Source organism: Camellia sinensis, chromosome 6 (genome assembly GCF_055761805.1).
Source record: "Camellia sinensis isolate YWXY chromosome 6, ASM5576180v1, whole genome shotgun sequence".
In the NCBI taxonomy this organism is placed as follows: Eukaryota; Viridiplantae; Streptophyta; class Magnoliopsida; order Ericales; family Theaceae; genus Camellia; species Camellia sinensis.
In genome coordinates, this window is record NC_138966.1 from 184202928 (window position 1) to 184230149 (window position 27222).

At 35.9% G+C, this 27222-nt stretch overlaps 1 protein-coding gene, 1 long non-coding RNA gene and 1 pseudogene across 2 annotated transcripts; all 3 read right to left on the reverse strand.

The window, feature by feature from the left end:
- Positions 1-9876: 9876 nt before the first annotated feature.
- On the reverse strand, positions 9877-10690 carry LOC145793103 (uncharacterized). The gene is made up of 3 exons (XR_014333640.1): positions 10489-10690; positions 10257-10384; positions 9877-10171 (listed from the first exon to the last, which is right to left on the reverse strand). It is a non-coding gene; the product is annotated as an uncharacterized LOC145793103 (long non-coding RNA).
- A 7744-nt stretch (positions 10691-18434) lies between these two features.
- LOC114323339 (uncharacterized) lies at positions 18435-20498 on the reverse strand. Its single transcript, XM_028270911.2, has 4 exons — positions 20252-20498; positions 19514-20036; positions 19238-19427; positions 18435-19138 (listed from the first exon to the last, which is right to left on the reverse strand). Exons 2-4 carry the CDS (start codon positions 19922-19924, stop codon positions 18534-18536), a joined length of 1206 nt encoding a protein of 401 aa, XP_028126712.2. The 5' UTR covers positions 19925-20036; positions 20252-20498; the 3' UTR covers positions 18435-18533.
- Positions 20499-26216: 5718 nt separating this feature from the next.
- Positions 26217-26819, reverse strand: LOC145793897 (protein JINGUBANG pseudogene; annotated as a pseudogene).
- Positions 26820-27222: the final 403 nt, after the last annotated feature.

Consider the following 27222-nt stretch of genomic DNA (forward strand, 5'->3'; position numbering starts at 1 on the left):
CTGCAAAAAGAAGAGCACAGACATTAGAACAAAGTATTGAAAACTTCAAAAAAGAGAGCAAGAAAAAGTGACATTTGGCCCTTACCATCTCCTTCCCCGAAAACTGTTTGGCTTAAAGGATAAAGGTGGAGGTCATCGTTGGGCTGAAACTCCCAGTTGCCCGAGACGATAAAGTAATCGTCTCCAGTGCCCTTGTTTGAGTCTGGAAGGTCGGCAATGAGCTTGTACTCAGTGGACCTCGGCTTGAGGTAATAGATATGGCCTTTTTCCCTATTTCAGGCGACACATAGTGTAACAGTACTGAAAATCGGCAAGAGTAACCCTAGCATTCTCTTGTTTGGCTAAGGCTATTGTACCGTTGATAACTCGGTAAGAATTGATGGCAAGTTGCATTGGGTTCAATTTATAGTAATTGAGGATTTCTCAGAAAAAAGTGTCAAGTGAAAACCTAAGCCCACACTCGATAAAGGCCACTACTGGAAAAGACATGAGGTTCACATCGGGCATGATGGAGTCATCCTCCCCAGCCAACCTCAGATGAACGTCAGCTGGGATGTCAAACTCCTGCCTAAAGTGTTCTAACTTGGTCGGGGTATCTACCTTATGCTTCCACATACCCATGATGTCGGCTTGAGGAGAAGGTGAAGGATTTCAGAAGAAAGTGTTTTGTAACGGTTTTTAAAGACCTCGGCTAAAACCTAAATGTGAGCTGGGGTAAGAATTTGTGGGAATTGTTTCAGTTTTTCCTAAAATTTATGGGATCTACAAGCAAATCCCAAACCTAGATCTATGGAAACGAAAATTGAAGGCACGAATCTAGAAAGGAAACAGAAAACATGAATGTAATTCAGAGTCAAGAACAGTGATGGATCATTAAGAAACACAAGACAAAAGTTTGTGCAGGTGTGTCAGGTTAAGAACAGTGGCAAAAATCAACAAGTGTGTGAACAGTGTGAATTCAAGAAACTGATGGGGAAAAAACAGAATCATGAGACAAACATGTAGTGGAAAACAAGATACAAGTTGAAATATCAAAGATATGAGCAGGATTACAGAGGCAGAGCAGTGGAGTTCAGTAAAGCAAAAAGAAACTGAAACAATAAGTTAAATCAGGAAGAAACAGTAACTCACCGAAGAAAAGCTGGAGTTAAGTTCGCCGAAGTCAGACGAGCGAAAGCGGCGGAAAAGACTAGCAAGGGCCTCGCCGGATGGGGTGAATAGCGGTGGTAGCAGAGCTTGAAAGCTTGGAACAATGGAGGATTTGAGAAAGTAAGAGAGAGAGAGAGTTTGAACAAAAATGATGATAAGTGAAAAGACGAGGAGAGAGGAAACGAGTTTTGTCAAAAACTTGAAGAGGCGGCAAAATGCAATTAAATGTGCCTGGAACAACGTATCTGACGGACAGTGTACGCAGGCACGAGGCGATTTTATGGCACGTATTAAACACGGTCCAATGGAGTAGAAACGAATGGCAGAAACAGTTGGAATGTTGTTTGTGACAGCTCATGCGCGTGATAGAACTCTTGGAGTTCTTGGCTAAATAAAACAATGACTCGGCTGGTAGGAAAATCTCGGCTAAATAAACTCGAATAAACTTGGTTAAAAATTCTGAAGTCTTGATGAGATAAACTACAGGACCTGGTTGTGAGAAGCCGGTATATTATGACCTCGGTAAATTTATGATACATCAAGATAGCCGACATGAACGATATAGGTTCCATCACCTCAGGATGACGAGGTAATAGAACCTAGAGGGCAGTTGTGGGGGTATATTTTTTGAGTACCAACACGTGGCTAAGGTGACGCCGACGTGTCAGCCGAGATGCCACGTGTTTTGGTCGTGACGCCAAGGTTATCTCGACTAGGCCGAGGTTATCTCCGAAGATATCGAAATCCGGGATAAGCGGATAAGGGACAAGAGTCCTAGAATGAGAAAGGACTTCAGCCTGGATAAGGATAAAGCTCTTAGGGAGTTTATCTTTATCTATTGAAGAGTCCAAGATAAGCACTGAAGTGAAGTCCATTGAAACTAGTCTTCTACTGGGACTGAGTTTGTATTGGCTATAAAAGAAAGGCACCCTCATGGGTCTAAGGTACGCAATTTATATTCTGAGCAGTGAGTTAAGCACTTGATTTATCTTTGAGAGATAACTGACTTGATTGTCGGAATGCCCCGGGTAGACGAACCACTGTCGGAATCTCTTCTTTTTGTGACAGGTCGTTCGGACTTAATCTATTCTGCTAATGTTTTCCAGCTGAGTGCTTGATTGGCAGTGTAGTCGAAAATTGACACACACAGACAGAATAAGATATTGTATTGAGTAATTAAAGAACATAAGAAGACATATTAAGGGGTGTTTGAAAAGTTAGTAAAAAATTGATTTTTTGACTTTTTTAACTTATTTTGTCTTTTTGTGTGTAAATTATGTGAGATATAATGTGACTTAAAATTAATAAAAAATTAAAAGTTGACTTTTTATTAATTTCCCAAAAAAAACACTAATGATTGATTAAAGGGATTTTTATTGATAAATCCATTCTAGAGTTGTTATAACCCATTAGGTCCACTAAAGAATATTATAACCTAATTAGTCCCATAAACTTTTCTGGATATTCCATAAGGTCCATTTTTCTAATTTAATATAATTTCTTGGACTATTTTGCCCCTGTATATATATATGTACAGTGTTAATACGTAATAGGTGCCTGTTTCTTCGCTCATGCAGTTTAGCAGTTTCTATTTTACGCTTTTCATCATCAATCCAATTCCGAGAGATACGTTTATGTTTTGCATGCTCGTTACAAGGATTGGTTGTGCCAGGGTTTCATCCTTGCTGTTGGAGTTTGGTTCTGTGGTTTGCGAGTGAAGAAGACGAAGAGGAGGGTGTTCGGTTGTTACATTTGCCGGATTATAACTAGTTCAAATCAGTTTTTCTCAACTTTCTGTACGATTGTAGGATTGCATGATCAAGGTTAGTATCAATTTGGTTATGAATACATGTTCAGTTTATGGTTTCATTCGTATAATGGATCAGATGCTCTGTTTTTGGATTTATATGGATTGAATGCTCTGTTTTTTCAATTATATGCATTTTACGTGGTTATGTGGAGGGGAGTTCATTCGTATTATGTGAAGATTGTGTAGTTCTCATTTGACTTTGATGCATGCGTAATGAGGCTCTGTGTGGATGATTTGATTATCAGTATATATATCAATGTGAATCTGCATATTTTGTGAATGTGGAATATGTGAAGAATGTGGATGTTCTCATTTTAAATTGATGTTTGCTTAATGAGGCTCTGTGAAGATTGTTAATATTATGTGAAGATTGTTAATGTTCTCATTTTACTTTGATACTTGCTTAATGTTAACATCTTGTTAATATCAATGTGAATGTTTACATCATCATACACTGATGTGAATGTTGATGTGAATGTTTACATCATCATACACTGATGTGAATGTTCACATCATTATATTATGTGAAGATTATTGATGTTCTCATTGTACTTTGATGTTTGCTTAATGTTGACATCTTGTTAATAGTAATGTGAATGTTCACATCTTCATATTGTGAAATATGGATTTAGCACTTGAACTGTACACGTAGTCATCTATTTTTTGCACAATGTGAATTTTCATATCGATTTTCATTACTGTTCATTGTTGTGTTTTTGTGTTTTTACAGGAGATGGATACCTTTATGCTATTGGTGTGTACATATGGTTGTAGTACAACTGTAATAAATGTTGCCCGCGTAATGTGTTATTCTCGTTTGGTGGAGTGTTTGTGTGAGAAATGGGATGAGTTGTCTGGTGGTTCTATTTCATTGTTCTGTAAACTACCTGGGATTAATAAGTGTCATTTGGACAATGAGGAAGAATTTCAGAACATGGTACTGCTTGCTAAATCAATGGGGGTACAACATGTAGAAGTTGTGGTTGAGTTGAAGGGTGATATTGGTCAGTCAAGTAGTTTGGGATTGCTGCGTGTGGGGGTTGAGGATGAAATTGATGCACTACGGAGATTTTGCCACCATAAGGAGAAGGTGTTGTTGTCAGCCCCTTGGGCAAATGGTATTACGCATGTAGGACAACGGTTTGTTGGAGGTGCATAAGAATTTCGTGACGTTTTATGTAAGTATGCCATCCAATGTGGGTTTAAGTTCACATACGTGAAGAACGAGACAACAAGAGTTACCGCTGTGTGTGCGATGCGGGAGGAGAGAGGGTGCTTGTGGGCTATACATTGTAGAGCACAACGAGCAAATGATTTTTTCTACATCAAGAGGTTTAGTGATGTGCATACTTGTGGTACGGATGTCCGAACATCGAAGAATCCGCGAGGTAGTTCGGATTTGGTGTCGAGTACCATATCTGAAATTGTGAGGGACAAGCCGTTGACTCGGCCGTGTGAAGTGGTGACTATTTTGAAGAGGGATTATGGGCTAGATGTGAGTTACCATGTCGTATGGTTGGGTGTGGAGAAAGCAAAGGCTGGTATTCATGGAGATCACTCGTTATCATTTGACCAGTTGCGGTGGTATTCGGATGCCGTGATGCGGTACAATCCGGGGAGTTATGTCAATATTGACTATGATGCGAGTAGTCAACAGTTTTGTCGCTTCTTTGTGTCATTCGCTGCGTGTATTTCTGGGTTCAATTCTTGTCGGCCTTTATTATTCCTGGATAGAACATTCCTCAAAGGAAAGTACAAAGGTCAGTTACTTGCGGCAACGGCGAAAGACGGGAACAATGGTTAGAAGTTTTTTTTACTTGTGTATTCATGTCAATATTCACTCTGAGCAGCGTAGTCTGGACGAAAGAGTGATTGCTAAATTATAAGTAATGTGAACATTGACATTAGTATGCACTGATGTGAATGTTCACATCTTTGTATGCTACTGACAGAAATGTGAACATTCACATTATTACAGACTGATGTGAATGTTCACATCAGTGTATACTAATGTTAGTTGATCTATTAATGAACAGTACTGTGAATGTGTAACATTGTCAGTGACTCAACAATCAACAATGAATTATTAATGGTCGTTAATGTGAATGTTCACATCGTTGATGTTTATGAACCTGAATCCAAAAACAACAATAGTAAAGAGGGCAATGTACATATGAACATTCACATGACCTGTTTCGTTTATACTGTTTTTCTATTCACTTTGGAATATTGTGAACAGTTGTGTATTGGTGTTGTGTTGTAGGTCTGTTTCCTGTTGCATTTGCAATTGTTGATTCGGAGACCACGGCTAATTGGTCGTGGTTCTTGCATGAACTTGGGAAGGTTGTTGATGGGAAGTGCCATATTACTTTTATTTCGGATCGTAATCTTGGTCTGTTAGAAGCTATGCCAAAGGTGTTCCCATCGGCTCATCACGGTTATTGCTTACAACACTTGAAGAACAATTTAAGAGACCGGATGAAAGGAATTGATAATGGATTCAGGGATCACCTAGTAAGTAGTTTGGGTGACTGTGCCTACGAGCCAACTGTGGTAGGGTTCCATGAAAAGCTTGCAAAATTAAAAGAGGAGGGTAAACAACGAGCTCATAATTTTTTCAAGGACTTAGCACCTGAGCACTGGGCAAATTCATACTTCAGGTAATAATAGTTTCCTAAGGTGTTCCATTTTTGAAGTTTAGAATGGTGGTGATGTGAATTTTCAGTTTAGAATGGTGACAATCTTCGAATTGTGGTTCATCTTTAATGTAAATGATGTGAATGTTCACATCTGCTAATGATGACTGATGTCATGTTCACATCTGTTAATTTGTCAAATAGTGTCACGACCCAAACCCGGCCCTATGGGTTTAGCACCGTAACCGGCCAGTAATCCGAGATTACCGAAGGCCTGCTTAACAGTAGTACAGTAAAACAGAGTACAGGGCCTAGCGGAAGCCAATACAGCAAATGAATAATGTCCATTGAGCTGTGTCAGTCTGTATGCCAAAAAGATTTTTCATGCATTCACATATACAAACAGTACAGTCTATACAAAATTTACAGTCACACAGTACAGGGACCTAATCCCTTGATAACAGTACGGATAGCAGTTAGCAGTCTATACAGGAATCCAAACAATATGGAGACAGACGGGGGAAAAACAAGACACCCCAAAGCCATAGCATGGCAACTCGGAACCTCTCAGTGAGGCACAAAGGCTGGCTTGACAAAACTGGAGTCTAACCCGCCCCCCTAGCTTCGGTCTGGTGGCTGAGCACCTACATATATATATAAACGGTGAGCTAAAGCCCAGTGAATAACATAATGCGTAAAGGGGTTAAGAATGAAATGTCCTTACAGTATTGAAATCAGTTCATTAAACAATACTTCAGTCTTTTAATCAGAACAGTTATTCAATCATATGTGGTACATCCATTGGCATAACAGTAAACAGTAGGTCTTAAAGACCGAACGGTAATGATGGCCATCAATCAGTGAACAGTAGTGGTTCCACGAGGGAACCGACAGAGATCTCTGTAACAGTAACAGTCAGTAACAGTAGTTGCTAAGGATGCCACAATACAGTTCAGAAGATAGGACATACATTCATTCAGTAAACAACATCAGTTCAGTAAACAGTGCAGTTCAGTATTCAGAAGATAATCATTTGAACATATCTTTACACAATTGTTACTCACAGAGTTTGGGCTACAGTATGCTAGAGCGCGTCTCCCCAGTCGCCAACCCTACACAGTTAACAGATTGAACACACACTAAGCTACACAGTTGGGAGATAACATAGTTTAACCCCTAATGCCTCGGTGTGTTCTACATCTATCCTCAACAAGATGTCTAAAACTAGGCCTAAGAATGCCTAGAATGGGATGAGGATGCAAAGATGCACATTTAAAAGCGTTTTCAGAAAACAGAGTCCCGCTCGAGCGCAGGTTTACCCGTTCGAGCGGTCATGCAACAAAGGTACACGCTCGAGCGTCAACTTTCCCGCTCGAGCGTACTGTAAAAGTACTGGATGGGTGAAATTTCCGCTCGACGCCCGCTCGAGCTTGAGACATGACTCCGCTCGAGCGCCCAATCCTCCGCTCGAGCGGACTGTAAAACAGTGCAGAGGTACCGGATGCTCGAATTCCACGCTCGAGCGGCACTTCTCCCGCTCGAGCGGAAGTGCAGAATCTGGGAATTCCAGATTGCACCTCCAAGCCCCAACACACAATCAAATGCATCAAAACCAATCCTCTTGGGCCCATTTTCTGGAAAACCTTTATAAACACATAGAATATCATGGTTTAAAGCTCAATTTTGAGAAATCAAGGCCCAAGGGTGTTTAATTGAAACCCAATTTCAAACCATTTTTCAAGAACAATATGAACATGCAAACATGCATGAATTCAAATCATTTTGAAGTTCCAAATTGATGCTCTAAGGAGCCAATTGTTTCCAAAACATGATGAAATTATGGACTTGAACATAATTGTGAACATGCATGCAATATTTGCCATGAACTCAACTCAAACTCCAACAATACTAACATGCATGCAAGAAACGAGCTTCAATTCAACAACAATGAACCAATTCATGACTTAGTTCTACAATTCAAACATAGCTCTATAATTAGGCATGAACCATGCAAGAACTAGCTCAATGACATCAATAAGAAGATGAGTTTCCTACCTTAGTCTTGTATTCAAGGTTTAGGAGCTCAAATATGAAATCTACACTTCAATTCTCCAAGTTGTCCAAGCCAAACTCTCAAGAATTACACAAACTCTCACTCTCTCCCTCTCTAAGGTCGGCTAGAACAAGAGATATGGACTGATGAAATGTTTTGATCAAGTGTAATGAACTCAAAAGTGTATAAGCTAGTGGCCCACTAAGGCTAATTTGGTAAATAAGTCAAACTTCAGCAATTAACTTGTTTTACTCTAATTTAATCATACCTAATCAGTTTCCAGATAAAAATACTATAAAATCACATTAATTATTACGATCATGAAACTTCAATCGATTCCGGATTCGGCCGCCGATAAGGCCTTCAATTAGCAGTTTAAACACAAAGACATGAACAGATCAAACAGACAGTCAACAGATAGAATGCAATTCAAACAGATGTATTCATCCAATTCAGTTTCAATTTCGGTCAGTCAGTTCAGTACTTTTAATCAGTCCAATTATCAGTCATAATCAATTCAGTTTAACGGTAATCGATGGTTATCGGTAATCAATCAGTCATTATTTAGTAAACAGTATGAGGGTTGTTACAAATAGTCATGCAATGTATTACAGATTTGAATGTTGACACGTGTCATATTTTGTTGTTGTTGTTAATATTCACATCTGTCTATCATTTAAGTTGACAACGTAATGAGCATATAATGTGAACATTCACATTATATAAACCTGGTAGCAGATGTTAACATTCACATTATTATACCCTGATGTGAATGTTCACATCAGTGTATACTAATGGCAGTACTGTGAACGTTCACATCTGTCAACGTGAATGGTCAGGCCTGTTAAATTTCGTATTGTACAATGTTTGTGATATATTGTGCAGGGGCATGCGTTATGGGGAGATGACATCCAATGCGGCGGAGTCATTTAATAACTGGATTAAAGAAACACGGAATCTTCCTATCACTAAATGGTGGACAAAATTCGTACTCAGTTGATGCGGCAAATGTCTGCACGGCGTGACCAAGCAAACAAATGGAATGAGATTATTTGTCCGATATTCGAAACAAGGCTTATGGATTCGTTCAATGACAGCAAGTCTTGGCAAGTTAGCAAAGCCAACGAGGATGTGTTTGAAGTTCATTCGATACCATCTGTTACAGTTGATGTTGCGAGGCGTACATGTTCTTGCTTCAAATGGCAAATCAACGGATTCCCGTGGGACCATGCTGTTATTGCCATTCAGAAGAGCCGTTACAATATCAATGATTGTGTAGAACATTACTTTCATGTAGAGACATATAGTGCAGCCTATTCGGGAGCCATATTCCCTATACCATCGGTGGAGAAGCCGCCTTTTGATCCCACGGACTTCACTATATACCCGCCAAACGTGAAAAGACCACCCGGAAGGCCGAAGAAGAATAGGATCCCATCAAGGGGTGAGAAACTGAAGCAAATAAGGTGCGGGAGATGTGATAAGTTGGGGAGCCATAATCGAAAATCATGCACGGAGCCGATATAAGATGTACCTTTTTTCATTTCAACATTGTATTTCATTGGATTCTTATATTCATTTTTTAAATAAGTTTGTGTTGTGTTGGGAAATATTGGGTTGCAATAAGATTACGTTGCGTTGGCAAACATAATAATGCATTAGTGTTTGGTTTGTGTTTTATTTTTACTTTTTTAAGGTACCAATCTGACATTTATGTTGGTTGTGTTTTGGATGAATGCATGCTGTTAACATTCACACTTATGTATTATAATCACATTATGTGAATGTTCACATTGTTCAACTTTCAAACATGTCTGTGGTGGGAATGTTCACATTGTTGTTACTATTAACAGCAATGTTTACATCAATGTAACCATTCGCATCATCAACTCATAAGATGTGAATATTCATGACATCATTGTTGCCATTTGCATAATCAGAAGTTATGATGTGAATATTCACATCATCAAATTGTTAGATGTGAATATTGACTTGTGTTAAGAAATATCATACTCACACCTGTCATATTGTGTTACATGAACACTTTAAGCAATATTCACATCCATGTAGTATGGTTTAAAATAGAATAAAGTGTACGATCATTCTGTGGTGTGAACATTGACATCATGTCATGTGTATCCAAAAAAATAAAAAGAAAATACAATCTCAATGTGCATGACCAATGCAAAATAGGCCTGAAAATGCATTTACATATATTGACTGGAAAATATCTGTACAAGCAGTGATATAGACTTGATTTACAATTAAGCTAGTCTGCTCCAATATGAAAAATCTATTGAAACTAAATTGTCCTAAATGTGGATAACAGATTTGGGTAACAGTGATAGGTGGACACCCTCCACCTATAGGTTTTCACATTGCACTGTCTTTCTGTGGTTCAGAAAAAGGTGTACTAATGAGTCTCTTATTTGACACCATGCAAAGCGATCTAGGCTGGCAACAATGTCTTCACGATATACATGCGCCCTCATGATGTAACAAACTGCAGGCCCACAATCCACCCTGAAAATACAAACTTCTTGTTAGATTTTGAAATTTAGGTGGGTAAAGGTTGTGGAACATGTGTAGAAATCAATTTTAGGCTTACGAATTTGATGCTTGCTGAGGACAGATGTCCACTGATATGATTGTTTTCGAAGTATTTTGGCTTGATAAATTGGTCCATAATGGTGATGATGGTCCAATGTTGTGCACCAAAGCTGTGATGTAGTCCCTCTGCCAACAATGAAATTTCATATTAGGCACCAACTAACATAGGGCATACGTCGAAGTTCAAATATTACACATCACGACAAGTATTATTTTTGTCAGCCACTTACCAGTATTTGTGCTTTGTCAATATGTGGGTCATGTATGCCTTCTCTTGGGCGCAGTGAGTTATAATGCCTCCATACATTCTCTTTCACGTCGTACACAACAATTGTCCAGTGAAAGTTGTCGTGTATTGGGAAGATTAAGAATCTCTGGCCTTGATACTCCTTGATGTGTACATCAATTAGTTTATTCCTCTTGTGGGGGGGTACTGTTCAATGATTTTCTGCACGCGAAGGGCATACAATGATGTACCAAGTATTTATATCAATGTTTGGTGTTACTGATTTGAATGTTCATCTGCTAATGGGGAGTTATGTTACTGATGTGAATGTTCACATTTCCTAATGGTGAGTGATACTACTGATGTGAATGTTCACATCTGTTAATGTCAGTGATATTACTGGTGTGAATGTTCCCATTTGCTAATGGTGGGTGATGTTACTGATGTGAATGTTCACATCTGTTAGTGTGAGTAATGCTACTGAAGTGAATGTTCACATGTGTGTATCATTTAAGTTTATCAACATAATAAGCATATAATCTTCACATCTGTTAATGTGAGTAACACTGCTGATGTGAATGTTCACATCTGTTACTGTGAGTTATATTACTGATGTGAATGTTCACATGTGTGTATCATTTAAGTTTATCAACATAATAAGCATCTAATCTTCAATGCGAATGATGTGAATGTTCACATCTGTCAATGTGAATCTTCTCAAAGGTCATTTTATGTTGTTGTTAACATTCACATCTGCCTATTATTTAAGTTAACAATGTAAGCATGTAATTCTGAGAAGAACATCCACATGTATTGAAACATAATCAAAATTAAAGTCTAGTGGTTACCAAACATGTGCTTGTAAAGATGAATGATGAATCTTCCAAACTTGGGTTGACTAGCCCTTGTAGTTCAAGTAGAATTTCACCATAACCATCTATCACCTGCAGAACCGGAGGGGTGGCAGTACATTATTTTCAGTGTCTTTACTCGGTGTGTGTGTGTGTGTATGTGTGTGTTTTGTACACATTTACAGTTGCCATACGTTGTTGGTTATTGATTCTTCCTTGATGATGTGTATGATGTCATCAAAATACACATCTTTAGTCTTTGAGTCCCCTCGCCACACTAGCAACCTGTGCATTGTGATTACAGAAAATGTTAATGTCAACATTGCACATTTATGAAATGATCTAATTTATTAAGTATGTATGTGAACTGAACATGATAGGAAAAAAAAAAAACAGTTGGGGATATGTAAGATCACTTACTCATTACCGCCGTTCTTGTGCAAATTTTGGACTTTTTGCTTGTTGAGTTTGTTCATGTTAGCCCAGACTTTCAGTTTGTTGTTCAAGGTTAACTTCTTGGACTTTGTTGGCTGCTTTTTTGGTGGTTGCTTGTCTAAATCTTGTGCAATTTGGACTGCATGTGATTGCTGTTCGACTCCCTCTTTCCCTTTATTCTGACCAGGCAGGTTGGGGTATTCAAACTCTTCCAACCTGTGTTCTTTCCTTACCTTCTGCTTTATGCGCTTTACCCTTGACGGGGGGCTGATAATGTGTTCCAATGCTGCAGTGGGATTCTTGTTAAGGCTGTCATGAGCCTTTTGTGCTTCAACTTGAGTGATGATGTGGACGGACTGATCGTCAAAAAGGTCTTGAAGTATTGTTTTTTCACATTCCAAGTTGATGACCAACTTTGTCAGCCGCTGAATTTCTGTATCTTTCCACTCCATGCAAGTCTTCATGTCCATGTCCACATTGGATGAGCCCGATTGGTCAAATAGTTTGGCTTCAAGGGCAGCAATCACCCTTGCCCTCAACTCCCATGATTCTTCCAACTGTTTGTATTTCGCTTCCCATTGCTGTACAAGAGCCCAAGCTTTTTGGTTTTCTTTTATGAGTACTTCCACAATGTCGAGCTCAGTTGGTTGTGCTATGATGATTCCTTTCTCAGCATTGGGGGTGCTACAGCTGGGGTTGATATAATGCCCAACATCATTCAGGTCCACTGCATCGACAGAAAATGCATCCCTGTCATCACTGCGTTGACTGTCTTTGCTTTGATCCTCATTGCTTTCATCTTTCTTTGCTACTACACTTGACAAAATCTCAGGTTTTGGCTCCACATTCAATTTTGTATGACGATACATCTTCGCTTCAGTTGGTGATGCCATTAGCTCGCCGCCATATACCTGCATTTCGAGACAGAATGTTAGTTAGATAGTTCCTCGTCTCACTATGTGAATAAGCACAATATATTTGGTTGTACTTCTACCTCATTTAAACCTAGCTTAGCCTTAGTTATGGACTTCATGTTGCTATGTAAGGCTGTGAGGTCCCATTTTACGCATCGTGGAATGGCATTGGGGTTGCGGGGTTGTAAGATTGTTGTATGCTCACACAGCCAATACTGAAACAAATAACAAATATCAGTAATTTGAATGTTCATATGAATTAACATTGATGTGAATGTTTACACCACTGGTGCAGTAATGTGAATGTTCACAGTGCACCACTAGGCCAGTAATGTGAATGTTTACATCACTTAAAACTGATGTGAATGTTCACATCCGTTGATGTGAATGTTCACATCTGCTAATGTGGAGTAATGTTACTGATGTGAATGTTCACATTTCCTAATGTTGAGTGATACTACTGATGTGAGTGTTCACAACTGTTAATGTGAGTGATATTACTGACCTGAATGTTCACAACTGTTAGTGTCAGTGCTATTACTGATGTGAATGTTCACATTTGCTAATGGTAGGTGATGATACTGATGTGAATGTTTACATCTGTTCATGTCAGTGTTATTACTATGTGAATGCTCAGATTTTGCTAATGGTGAGTGATGTTACTGATGTGAATATTCACATCTGGTAATGTGAGTGGTACAACTGATGTGAATGTTCACATCTGTTAATGTGAATGTTTACACCAGCATCTACTAATGTGTGTTTGTACATTACTGAAACAGTAATGCGAATGTTTTCATCAATGTTGTCAACTTTCACACCAAAGCTGAGAAATGTGAACATTCACATCAGAGTGTTCAGAGCCCGTATATGTTCATATTAAACATAGAATAAGTTGTATGAGATTTGATTTACCATTAACAACATCACACATCCGGTGACTCGTCTTGGTTTTCCACAGTTTTGGCCCAATGAACCCATCAAGGTTGCCCGGATGCTCTCAGCCCAATCATACTCGATCATCTTGTGTAATGGGTCCATGTATGAGTAGAAAACCCATCCAATTGTTTCTCCGGATGTAGAAAAGAATAGCTTGACGCATGCATACATGCAAACTAATCTTGCGACCTCCTCATCGTCATGTTTTTTTGTGCCCTTCAATGCTTCCCTCAGAATTTCTCGTATTTTGGCAGCACTTAACCGACTAACATCCTTGCACATTCGGTGTATGATGCCGGTTGTTGGTTTTGCACCATAAGAGAGGTCCATCGACTTGGTGCCGCAGTCCACCCCAAAAATCAGTGATACGTCGCTTCTAAAAATTTGGATGTTCTTATCCCCAATGTAAAACCTACCACTAGATTGCTTGAATGTTTGTACTATACGTACAATGACATCATCATATTTCATGCAGTGGTTGAGGTCGATTTCGTTACTGATCAAGCTATGAAATAATGGCCAGGACGGTGTTTTTCTAAGGCACTTCAATTGGCCACTTGTAAATTTCGTATCCTTTAACAGTTTGACCAATCCAGTTATATTTGACCGGTAGTTCACTTTTTTCATGCTCACTTCTTCAGGAACAGCTGTTTGATCAGGCTTGGTTTTGGAACGGGATTCCCCTCGCTTTCGCTTGCCATCAACTTTATGGGGAAGACCTGTGTGTTCAAATGAGCACATGTAATTGGTTGAAACACAGAGGATGGAACCCGAAGCACCAAACAACATTCAACAACCAGCATTGACAGTAATTGGAACATTCACATCATTATACAGTGATGTGAATGTTCACATCAGTGTTTATTACTGTAAGTTTACACAGTAATCAATACTAATGTGAATGTTCACATCATCCATGTTTGAAAAATAAATTCGGAAAACGACAACAGTTACTGGGCAATGTAAATGTTTACATGGGTGAGCACATTATGTTATAATTTGCTAAAAATCAAAGGGGGGAACCAACAGCGCCAAACTACACCCAATAACACAAACAACTTGGGCATTGATGTCACAATGTGAATGTTTACATCATACTCCATCACAGTATTGAGTGAAGTTTGGGGGTTCTGACATTAATAGTGTGTACTACTCTAAATTTACCCAGTAGTCAATAGTAATGTGAATGTTCACATCATCCATGTTTGAGAAATAAATTTCAAACACGACAACAGTTACTAGCCAATGTGAATGCTTACATGAGTGATCACATTATGTTATAATTTTCTAAAAATTAAAGGGGGGAACCAACAGTGCCAAACTACACCCAATAACACAAACAACTTGGGCATTGATGTCACAATGTGAATGTTTACATCATACTCCATCACAGTATTGAGTGAAGTTTGGGGGTTCTGACATTAATGTGAACATTCACACTGATGTGAATGTTCACATCAGTGTGTACTACTCTAAATTTACCCAGTAATCAATAGTAATGTGAATGTTCACATCATCCATGTTTGAGAAATAAATTTCGAACACGACAACAGTTACTAGCCAATGTGAATGCTTACATGGGTGATCACATTATGTTATAATTTTTTAAAAATCAAAGGGGGGGAACCAACAGCGCCAAACTACACTCAATAATACAAACAACTTGGGCATTGATGTCACAATGTCAATGTTTATATCATACTCCAGCACAGTGTTGAGTGAAGTTTGGGTGTTCTGACATTAATGTGAGCATTCACATGATGTGAATGTTTACATCAGTGTGTACTACTCTAAGTTTACCCAGTACTCAATAATAATGTGAATGTTCACATCATTCATGTGTGCAAAAACAAATCCCAACAATTGTTCACTACAACAGTTAGAGGCCAATGTGAATGTTTACATGGGTGATCACATTTCGTATAATAATGTGAATGTTCACTACAACAGTTAGAGGCTAATGTGAATGTTTACATGGGTGATCACATTATGTAATAATTTGCTAAAAATCATAGGGGGGAACCAACTGCACCAAACAACACCCAACAACACAAACAAGTCCAACATTGATGTCACACTGTGAATATTTACATCACATTCCATCACATTGTTGAGTGAAGTTTGGGGGTTCTGTGGACATAAAAAATGAACAATATCAACAGTGATAGTAATATGAACATTCAAATCATCATACACTGATGTGAATATGCACATCATTATACACTGCTGTGAATATTCACATCAGTGTCTACTACTGTAAGTTTAGCGAGTAATCAACACTAATGTGAATGTTCACATCATATATTTTTACAAAATTAATTCCGAAAACATCTATGTTTACAAATTCAAATCCGAAAACCAGAAGGTGTATGTATACATCAATGATGACATTATGATTGAAAAGCAGAAGGTGGAATGGTATTCCTTACTTTTGTTCGTCATGGTTGGTGGGTATGGATCACACTCAGTGGATAAAATAAACTCAATGGGGCGACAAGAATCTTCGAACGACGAAGCACCCTCCTTCCGATGTGAAGCTTCGCAGTGGTGAGACGAAGAGGAATCTAGGGTTACTGGAGGCAATATCAGTATCGTTTCGTCGATTGAGTTTTTGTTTTGGAAATTTTGTGGATTGAATATTTCGAATAGGAATGGATTTTTGTAGAATCGGTTTCACGCGGGAGAGGCGGAGAGGGTTATTTCGTCCTTTAACAATTAATGGACCTAATGGAATATTCAGAAACAGTTTGGATTTTATGAAACAAAACAATTATAAATAGGACTTATCAAAAAATAACCCTTGATTAAAACATATAAACCCGCCGTATTTTGAAAATATTAAATAATTTTTTTCAAATATGAGAAAATAACGTACAAAACTTGGATAAGGTAGGAACTCCAGGACCTGGTATGATCCAGACCAGACGACGAGACAACAAAACCAAGAAAGTCAAATTATTCTTTGCTTTGGGAGCTCTCTTTCTTGGACCGCATTATTATTATTATTATTCCATCAAAAAATTGAAATCTGAGAAAACGAATATATACAATTTAATTTAGGTCAAATTTGACATGATTAAAAAAAGACAAAAAGTTAAAAAGTCACTATCCTGTTTAAGTCACATCATCTTATTTAAGTCACATCATCACTCTAACACATCACTTCAAACCCAACCCAAACCCAACCCATATTTCATAAAAAGTCAAAAAGTACACTTATTTAGTCTTCCCAAACTAGACCTTATATGATTTATATACCCATATCTATGCTATGTTAGTACGTGGGATTCACGAGAGAGCTATCTCTTTCTCTCTCCCTCTGTCTCTCAAACTCACTTGAATCCGAATCACCCAGTCCCAGTTTCAGCACTCCGATAAAAGCACAAAAGAAAAGAAAAAGAAAGAGAGAGAGAGAGAAGAAAGAGAACGTCACGTTATTCTAATGAACCCACTCCACACCCCTTGCCTCCCTCTCACGGCGACGAGACCCTGCCGTCATCAAACGCCCACTCCCCCTCCCGCATTTTTAAGAACTCCCTCCACCCCCCCCCCCCCCTCCTCTCTCTCTCTCTCTCTCTCTCTCTCTCTGCACCACAAATACCCATTTTATATATTTATTTATTTAAAAAACCAAAATGTATTATTTTCAAAAATAAAAATAAAATAAAAACCTTCATGAACGTCCTCTCGTGTTTCCTCCTGAGAAACCGTCGAGACAGAGTAACAGCCTTTTAAATTTGGACAAAATTCAGAATCCCCATGCCATTTGTTTTTTTATCAATAATTTTTTTACCATAGGAAAAAGCACATATATTATTTGTAAATTAAAAACTTAATATGTTCGGCAAAAATTATTTGAAAATATTATAATTCAGTGTAATTTATATATAAAAAAAAGACAATAAATTTATAAATATTAATAAGAAATTTGATCTAATCATCCAATCACAATGATTCAGATAATTGAGTTAAATAATTTCAAAATCAAGATAAAAGCGTATATATCTTCTATTTTAATTTACCTTATTCTATTATTATTATTATTATTTTATCTACATAACCTTAATGTTTATAATTTAATTTAAATTTCACATTAAATTGTTGTTTTGTTTTATTATTATTATTATTTTTTTTTGGTAATATTTTTCTACATATAAATTTTCTCCTTTCATGGAGATGTTTGAAAATTTGTTATCATCCCTAAGTAAAAGCTCTCACGATCCCTTTTAAAATACGTATTTGTAGTCCAATATATTTTATTAGACAAACTTAATTTTCTCCTGTGCATTGTAATAAATAAATAAATAAATTTGTTGATTCCATTTAAATTAGAGTCAAATTTTGTACAACTCCTTTTTTTTTTTGGGGTGCTCCGGAAAGGAATACAACTCCTAATTTGACTGAAAATCAAGAGTTTTAACATTAATTTGCATGAAACAGCCAAATTAGAATTAAATTAAAAGTCAAGAAATAATAAAAACCAAACTTCAATTTAACTCCAACCACAACCATTAAAAGTGTAATTTATCTTAAATTTTTTTTATCTCTAAAATCTCCAACTATTTATTTATGTAACAAAAATTTTGCATTTAGATCAGATATAGTTTAATAACTGTGTGTACAGCTAATAAATTCAAGAACAGAGTATCATAGTAATTTTTTTTCAGTAACAAATTATCATCATCTGTTATTATTATATTGTTTTCAGAGGGGCTAAACTACAATGAAGATAGATTGATCATAGATTTTACCTCTTACATTACCTTTTGCAAGCAAAAAACGAAGAAGAGAGCAAAACAAGGATTGTACGCTTATCCAAAACTCTGCTTATATATACTATTTTCATATTTTATATATATATATATATATAATTTTTTTGTACCTGAAGAAAAAAAAAATTCCAAAATTTTTTAAGGTCTCTCTCTGAGAAGAGAAGCTAATCCAGTAACGATCTTGGCTCCTCTCTCGCAGCTCTTCGGTTTGATCGCCGGAGGCTGCCACGTGGACGCCACCGCTACCGCCATCGGCTTCTTTTCCTTGCCGGAAGTAGTCACCGGCGATGAGGACTCGGTCACGGAGAAATCCACCGACGACGACGAAAACGACGACGTTTTCTCGCCAAAAATCAGTTCCAACTCTCCGCAGTCGCTATCCGTTGTTGCCAAACAAGGAATGTTCTCGGTCGGAGTGTCGGTATCGTCGTTCGGTGGTGGTGCGGTGGCGGTGGTGGTGGTGGTTCTGGTGTGAGGAGAGAGCCATTTGGCTCTCATGTACTCGGCCTTCCTCCATGGAGGGATGTGCATTCCTTTCTTCTTCAGGCTCTGTCTCGCGGCCTCCGATACGATCGAAACGATTTGCTGAAGACGATCGGCTCGGCCGACGAAAATGTGCGGCAGAGTTTGGAGGATTGCTTTGTAGCCTCCGGTTGATCGAGCTATCTCGAACTCGGATCTGAAATCTATGTCTATCAACACTCTCTCTCCTTCCACAATCACATCTATGTACTCATATTCACCTGAATAAATAAATTATACACAAAATCAGACGATGATCGAAACGAAATCTATCGGATATACATATATATTTACACGAGAGAGAGAGAGAGAGGACTTACCGGCTGGATATGAGGAAGATTTTTCCCATCGCGATTTGCAGATTGAAGCATCGTAACCGAGAAGCAACAGTCCGTCTGTGACAATTTTTCTTAGATCATCCTTTGGCTTGCAAGTTTTGTTCTTCTCCACGGTCTTCGAAGTGTCTGCTAAGAGATTTCTCTCCGCAAGACTCGCGCACGGAATCAGAGTCTACAGAAACAAATAAGCTTCTCAGTTCATCCTCATTGCACACTTGAATTTGTTAGGAAAAGTGTTAGATTTAAGCAAACATTTACCTTGAGTATATCGACAGAATCACCAGACCAAGAGGTTGGAATTGAGTCTCCAAAGCCACTAGAGATATCAAATTCGTCATCGGAGCTGTCATTGCTGTTTCCATTGAAGCAATTGCAGCGATTGCGGCCACATTTGACAGCTGATTGCTTCTCGTTAGTCTCCTCGATGAAATTCTGCACCATTTTCGCCAAGCACACAGAGCTCGGCTCGAACTCGGCCCCTGCATCTTTGTCGTACTGCGGTTCTCCGGCTGCCGGCTTCTCCGTCGACGAAATCTTCAGTACGCTAGGGAATTGCCGATCGAAGAGCCTCTTGAGGCGCGATTTCAACACAGGCTTGACCGACTCGTTACGGATCGATTCTCCGAACGCCTCAGAATCGAGAGGTTGAATCCTCATCGGGAAAGGCATGCTATGTCTATCAATTAATTAGGCTCGTTTCTGTCTCCCTTTATTCTAAACAGAGCTATAATTGTTCTGAGAACCGCCTAATTATACGCTTCAGAACTCCATTTTCTCAGAGCTGTTAAAAGTCAGTGACTAATCAAAATTCAAAACTGTAGCTAAGATCAATGACTCTTCACGAAATCAAAATGCTTAATGAGGTTAGGTTGAACAAATTCACCTCAACAATTAACACAATTTCAGATCATCCGATCATCATGACCAATAGTGTCTCATCAGATCACACATAGATCAATCTAAAAAGCAAAACAAATTCTGAACAAAATGAGGTACCTTTCTCTCTCGTGTAGAAAAAGGATCGAATAACTTCGAAACTCAATTGATATGTGTTCTCGATTAGTGTCTTTCGTGAAAGACGTGACGGCGGTGGAAGGAGACGAGAACAATGCGAGTTCCAAAAGATGAGGTGGTCGCCGGAATATTCATTTTCCGGTTGCAGGTGGTGAGAGAAGGAGACGTCTGGTCTGATTAAAGTTCCGTGGTTTTTGGCTCCTTGTGAAGTAAAAATGATGAAGTGAGTGTGAGTGGGAAAGGGGGGTTTTTATAGGTGAGGTGAAGCCGGTTTGTTGCTGACTAGGACTAGTATGCCACGTGGACTATGACATGGCGTGGCTAATCATCGGATTTAAGAATTAGGATCCTCGCCTTACATTCTATCTTATTCTTCATATTTGTAATAGTAGAGATATATTTTAAGGTAATTTAATAGTTTAGATCTAATTATTTTTTAAATTTTTTTTTTGAATATCTCCAGATCAAGGTCGTTGAATTGTTTTAAAGTGCAACTTCACCTTTGCAAGGAGGAAGATAATGAGAGAATGCAAGTGAGGAATCTGGTCTCCGAATTTAGGGTGTCCACGTGGCAATGATCGCAAGGAGGTAGGTCTCCGGGAAGCGATGATGGAAGGACACGTGTCGAAGGGTGGAATCGTGGGGTTACTGATTGGAGGAGTGGTAGTTTAAATTACGTGAATGCCCCTTTATTTTTGTGGAGCGTTGGGGTATATGCCCCTCTCATATTGCGGAAATATCGAAAACGGTCCATTGATCGTGCAGGGCCCGAAATTTAAAATTGAATTGTGGTTAGACCTATTTGAAAGTGGTTCAAACTGTAATAATAATTTTTTTTTAAATACAAAAAATTAATAATGTGTTATTCAAACTTTTGTGTGTAAATTATTATATTTTTGTGTATATGTAATATTATTACTGTGTTTAAGATTTGAAGATTAACTTATATAATTTTAATGAGCAATGGTAGAGGGCCACAAAAACAGTGGCTCAAATGGCTCAAAACTGCCAAAACGACTGTTTTGGCAGTTTTGAGCCATTTGAGCCACTGTTTTTGTGGCCCTCAAACATTTTTCAATTTTAATTTTGTTTTTGTGTGGTGAAAATGATTTGAAAAATTATGCAAATGGTTTTCGTGCAATGATATTGGTTCACTATATTTTCATGGGTTACCACACTCATGATCTTTCACTTTGTATAAGAGGATAAAATTCAATATCAAGTTCAACATGAGAGCATAATGACATTTTATTAATTAAATTAGTTGATGCTTTGAAAAATTTTGTATACAATTTTTTGGTCCTAATATGGAGTTATTTATCCCGAATGATAAAATGCATAACTATTTTAACTATAAATTAATATTGTATTTGGTTAGAAGATTTAAAGAGAAATTTAAAAAGAGAAATAAAAAAAGTAGTCTAAATATGAATAAAATATACTTATATTTTACATAATTCCACACACATATTTCTCTCTTCTTTCCAAATTCCTCTCCAAATATTCCAACTAAACAAAACGTAAAAGAAAAAAGTTGTTGATCTTGTTTGGTTTAACTTTTAAAACACAATTTTTGAAAAAAAAAATTAAAATTACATTCTCTCTTCTACACATCAATCAATCACTTTTTTTCTTTTTATCTTTTTCTCTCTCATACACATTTATTCAACTACAACAAAATATCAAATTATCTCAAACTCCCATACTCCAAAACTATTTCCAAAATATACAACTAAACAAATCAAAAAAAATTCTAAACTTTTTCTCTAAGATTTTTTTTAACAAAATTTATCTCCCAAAACCAAATTAAACACATCCGTCATGTTTTCATTTATTTTTATGTTTTATTGGGATAGTAATGCATTGGTTATTGAAATAAGTGATGGGCATCGCAAACTTCATAAAAATTTTATTACTTGCATAAGTTGTAAGAAATTATAATAAATAAATGAAGTTTGCATTTGGTCCTTACAAATTTATATGCTCTCAATTTTGCTTTGACCCACTAAATTTCATAAAAATCCATTTATTCCATAGAAACAGTATTTTGATTTTAAAATTTATATTATCTTGCATTGACTTATTCAAAATCTAAATAATTTAAAGTGGCTACTATTTATAAATTTTTTTAGTAAGTAATTAGTCAAATGACATATGACATATCCTAACTAACTTTTCATTATTTATAGTCTAATTTAAACAATAATGTTAAACTTATAAGACATATCAAGTAAATTATTTACATAAAAGATGTAATTAATCAAATATCAATAATGTAATGAGTTAATCTTGTTTAAGATGAGTTTAAATAAATCCAGCAATAAAGCACAAGAAACCCCCATCTCCAATTATTTGAAACAAAAGTGAGGACCGTTTTTATCTCAACTTATGTGCTCAATTTTTCCGGACTTGGATGATAAATTTCGAAATTAACCCTGCGATGTGTGTTTGGTCGCCCACTAAATATTTTATGAATTATTAGTAGCGGATAAGGTCGAAATTAAAGTCTTGATATTTCGTTCGTTTTTATTTTTGTTTTTGTTTTTTTTTTTTTGGGAATTGATGTTGCTGTGACAGAATTGTCCACACGGTACTTACTCGGACTGCATTTAATACTAATACTCCTCTCTTGCTTGCTGGTAATTCCTACCATTTGCTTTAGCTTGGAAAACCATGCAGTGGTTACTATTTTACTAATTTATTTTAGTTTTTTATTATTTTAATAGGTTAAAATTCTTATATTTGAAAAGATGATTGATTTTTTTTTATATAGTTAAATGTGATATTTGTGAGAAAAAAATAAAAAATTATGAATTTGATATGATATTTTATGTTATTAATTATTTTTATTTTTTTAATAAATTTTAGCCTAAAATAAGTCACTCCTTCCGTCTCAAAATATTAGTCCTTTATTCCGTTTTTTATTGTTTCAAAATATTAGTCACTCTTCAAAAATCAAGTATAAAAATAATATAAATTTCTTATTTTACCATTTTTTAAAATTCATAAATAATATAAAAAGTACAATTATGACATTTATATTTTTTAAAAAATATACTATCAAAAGATAATTTTAAAAAATTAATTTTTTTTAAAATACAATAATTATATTCAAAAAAATTGAATTCCCTAAAAAAGATCATTTGGACGGAAGCAATGATGATAGAGACCATTAATTTTGAAACTTTAAAAAGATGACTAATGACATGACACTCAATAAAAAAAAATACAACATCAAGACCAAAATATTAAATCATTTATAATAAAATCTATTATTATATTGTTAATGATAACACTAATTAATACGCTCACTATTTTTTTTTTTTTTTTTTTTTGAGGGAAGGAGTAAAAGTTTTCCTGACAAACACCCCAGAAGAAGAGAAGAGGAGGAACGGGTGTGGATAAAAGGACTCTTGTCAATCACGTTGCTTTCGAACTTAACTGGGTATCCGGACAGGTGTCCGTTAGGACCATCTGGGGTCTGCTTTCTCTGCGTCACCCATAAGTTCTCTCCTTGAAATTAAATGCACTTCACATTTATCATTTTTATGTTAATTTTTTAAATTACGATTCCGTTTCTTTCCATATAAAATATTTTATACAAAAAAAAAAATTGTAAAATAATTTTACACAGAAAAATATTTTTATTATTTGGTATTTAATTGACACTTAAGATAAAAATATTTTATTACCTAAAAAATAAATTTCAATTTAATAAAATTTCATTTATGACTTCTTAGTGAGTGAATATATTTATTTGAAAAAAGCTTAAATGTGTTAAAAAAGTAGTAAATAAGAGTCAATTTTATAAAAATTAACTTATAAAATTTTTAAAAATAAATTATTTTTGAGAAAATAATGTAAAATATTTTTTTATTTTACGTTGAAACAAACAAAAACCTATATGTATTTGCTTCAAAAATATCAAATAGTCCCTCTTCTCCATCTCTTGGGTTAGGATTTATTTTTATGCTCCGTTTGCTTGAAAGTTTGGATTTGTTAAAGTTAAATATCTTTATTTTGGTGAAGTTGACTCATTATCGAATAAATTTGGATTCGTTTCGGTGATCTAACCGTTTATCTTATATGACTAATTAAGAAAATTATTTATGTAAAAATTCAAGTTGATCTAATATTGAATGTTATACTATTAGATCATTTTTACCTATACAACCTATATATTTTTAAGAATATATTATACATCTTTATAATATATATACAATTTGATCATATGATTAGTTATGTTTGATCAATCTATACATGTTTATCTTAGTTTGTCACATGAGATGAATGATGCTGATCATTAATATGAGAACATAGTAGTTCTATTAATATGCCAACTTCACATGTAAAGTTGAGATCAAATCCAAACTCTTTGTTTGAGGGGAAAATATTTTTTGAATTTTTTTTTCCTGTATTTTTTAGTGTTGGGGTAATGAAAAATGAAAGTTAACAGAAAATATTTTTAATACTCAATTGAAAACAATCATATTTAAGAATAAAATATTTTTTACTTTTAAAAGGCAAAAACATTTTTCAAACTAAAGTTTTACTAATATTACTACACTACCACCGTCACTTTCATCTACACCATCACAACATCATCACTGTCGCCATCACCTCTACCGCCATCCCACCACCATGTCATCACTACCACCATCACTAAACATGAAAAACGATTTTCTTGAAGAAAAAAAATATTGCAAAAAATGTTTTCTAATTAAAAAATATTATTCATCTAAATAAACAGATGCCTATTTTTGAAACATAGCTAAAAGTTAATTTTTTGACTTTTTAATTTTTAAATCACATCAATTCTCTATTTTTTATTTTTTATTTTTTAAAAGTCAAAAAAATAAAAAATTAATTTTTAACCTACTTTCTAAAACAACTAGAATGTTAAAAACTATTGCAAATAAATTTTTTTTTTTTTTTTGCAAAGAATATTAATCATTATCTAAAATTTCATTTTGTTTATTTTTTAAAATTTATAAACAAAATACAATTTTTATTTGGTCTAAAACAGTAAGATCATAATTACCCAAAAAATAGTAAGATCAATTATTTAAAAAATTATTGAGTGCGCCTAAAATGTCACATGTTTATATTTTTTATTTTTATTAATCATTATACATTCTATCTTTTTCATATTCTCTAATTATCTAAAATAAAATTATAATTTTTATTTTTATTTTTATCAATCACAATATTTTTAAAATATTACGTGGCTATAATTCAAGGACCCCAATAATTACTCTAATTATTGCGAATGGAGTTAGATAAGGAACCAATGGAAATATGTTTTGATGGCAGACGTTTCCTCCATTTCTCTTGAGTGAGCTTGGTTTTATTTGAGAGGTTATTTCATTTTTATCCTTGTGCTTTTATATAATTTTCAATGATCTCCCTAGATTATTCTTCTTTTTATGTGTACTTTTATACTATTTAAGTTACTATCAATTTTACTCATGTCATCACATTTGAAACAGAAAACGTTAAAAAAATTACAATTTGGTCCCAATTTTTTTTTAAAAAAGATGCAAACCCACCATTTCCTACTAGCAAATCACCACCGACCACCACTTCAAGCCATTCTATCTTCTTCGTTATAACTCTATTTCGTCTCATTTTTACGTTCTTGGATACAAATCACGGTCTAATTTTCGTATCACACATCACACGTCTCGTTTTTCCTCTTTTTGCATGCTATCGGAACTCTGAAAGTTGATAAAAAAAAAAAAAGACTTTTTTTCTCATTTTTGACTTTTCTTCAAGCCATCTTTCGGACTTTATATCTTTCTCGATTCTTGACGGTTCTACTTCATTCTTTCGCCATTCTCTTCACTTCACTTCCTATTTCGCCCTACACTACCTCGTTTTCTCATTTCTTCATGTAATAGGTAGTTTTGGTATGCCGAAAGTTGTTCGAAAACTAATTTTGAAAATTTCAAAACATTACAGTCCATATGGTGCAGTTCTGCGAAAAAAAGTATTTGGTACCCTTCCCTTGCATCTCTCGCCACTATATCTTGACATACCCATCTATGGAGCCTGTGAAGACCAACCCATCAAATCCGACAACCACCGCATTCATCGCTTCATCATGAACATGAATCGATTTCCAGCATTTTGAATTCGGTACTCTCCAAACCTTTATTGTCTTATCCCAAGAAGCTAAGTATAACAAAGATCTGTCTTCGTTCAAACTAAAACACAAAATCACATCAAAATGTTTGATCCAAACCGTATTTCAATTTCTTTTCACCTCAACATAATTGCTTAGATTGATCAAGTTCTTTAGATAAGGTTTCAACGTGGGTAAAGCCCCGATTCGTTTGTGAATTGTTGGATTCTTCGCAGACACTTTCCATAATCGAATCTTCCCGTCTTGATGGCCCGTGAAAATGATTTCATTTGCAATCACAATGGCTTTAACTAACCCACTATTCGATTTGAACCAAATGTTCTTGCTATTAGAACCAGTGTACAACAAGTTGCTAGAGGTGGCAAACGAGTATATATGGCCTTTTTCGCAAACAAGAAAACCCATTAGGTCTGTGTATGAATAGTAATCATCGATTTGAGCAGCGTAAGTGTATGAATAGTAATCATCGATTTGAGCAGCGTGAAAAGACTATGGAGATTTCGATAATGGTAAGCATTCGTCCCAGGAAGCCGCGCTTGGTGAAGAAGTGTTAGGAGGGCTGGTGTCGACATTGCTGAATCGAAAACGATTCGTTTGCGAACTAGAGAAGTATTAGGAGGGTTGGTTTGTATCTTTCTTTTGAAATTTTTTTTCGTTTCAAATGTGACGACATGGGCAAAATTAATAGTAACTTAAATAGTATAGGGGTACGCGTGAAAATAAGAGTAGTCTGTGAAATCATTGAAAATCGTGTAAAAGTATAAGAGTAAAAATAAAATAATCTCATTATTTGTACACTTTAAAAAAT

Coding starts and splice junctions, on each gene's coding strand:
- LOC114323339 (XM_028270911.2), bottom strand. CDS start 19,924: ATGCCTTTCCCGATGAGGATTCAACCTCTCGATTCTGAGGCGTTCGGA. Junction 19,428..19,513: donor ATTCTGTCGATATACTCAAG/GTAAATGTTTGC, acceptor TTGTTTCTGTAG/ACTCTGATTCCGTGCGCGAG. Junction 19,139..19,237: donor ATCTTCCTCATATCCAGCCG/GTAAGTCCTCTC, acceptor TTATTTATTCAG/GTGAATATGAGTACATAGAT.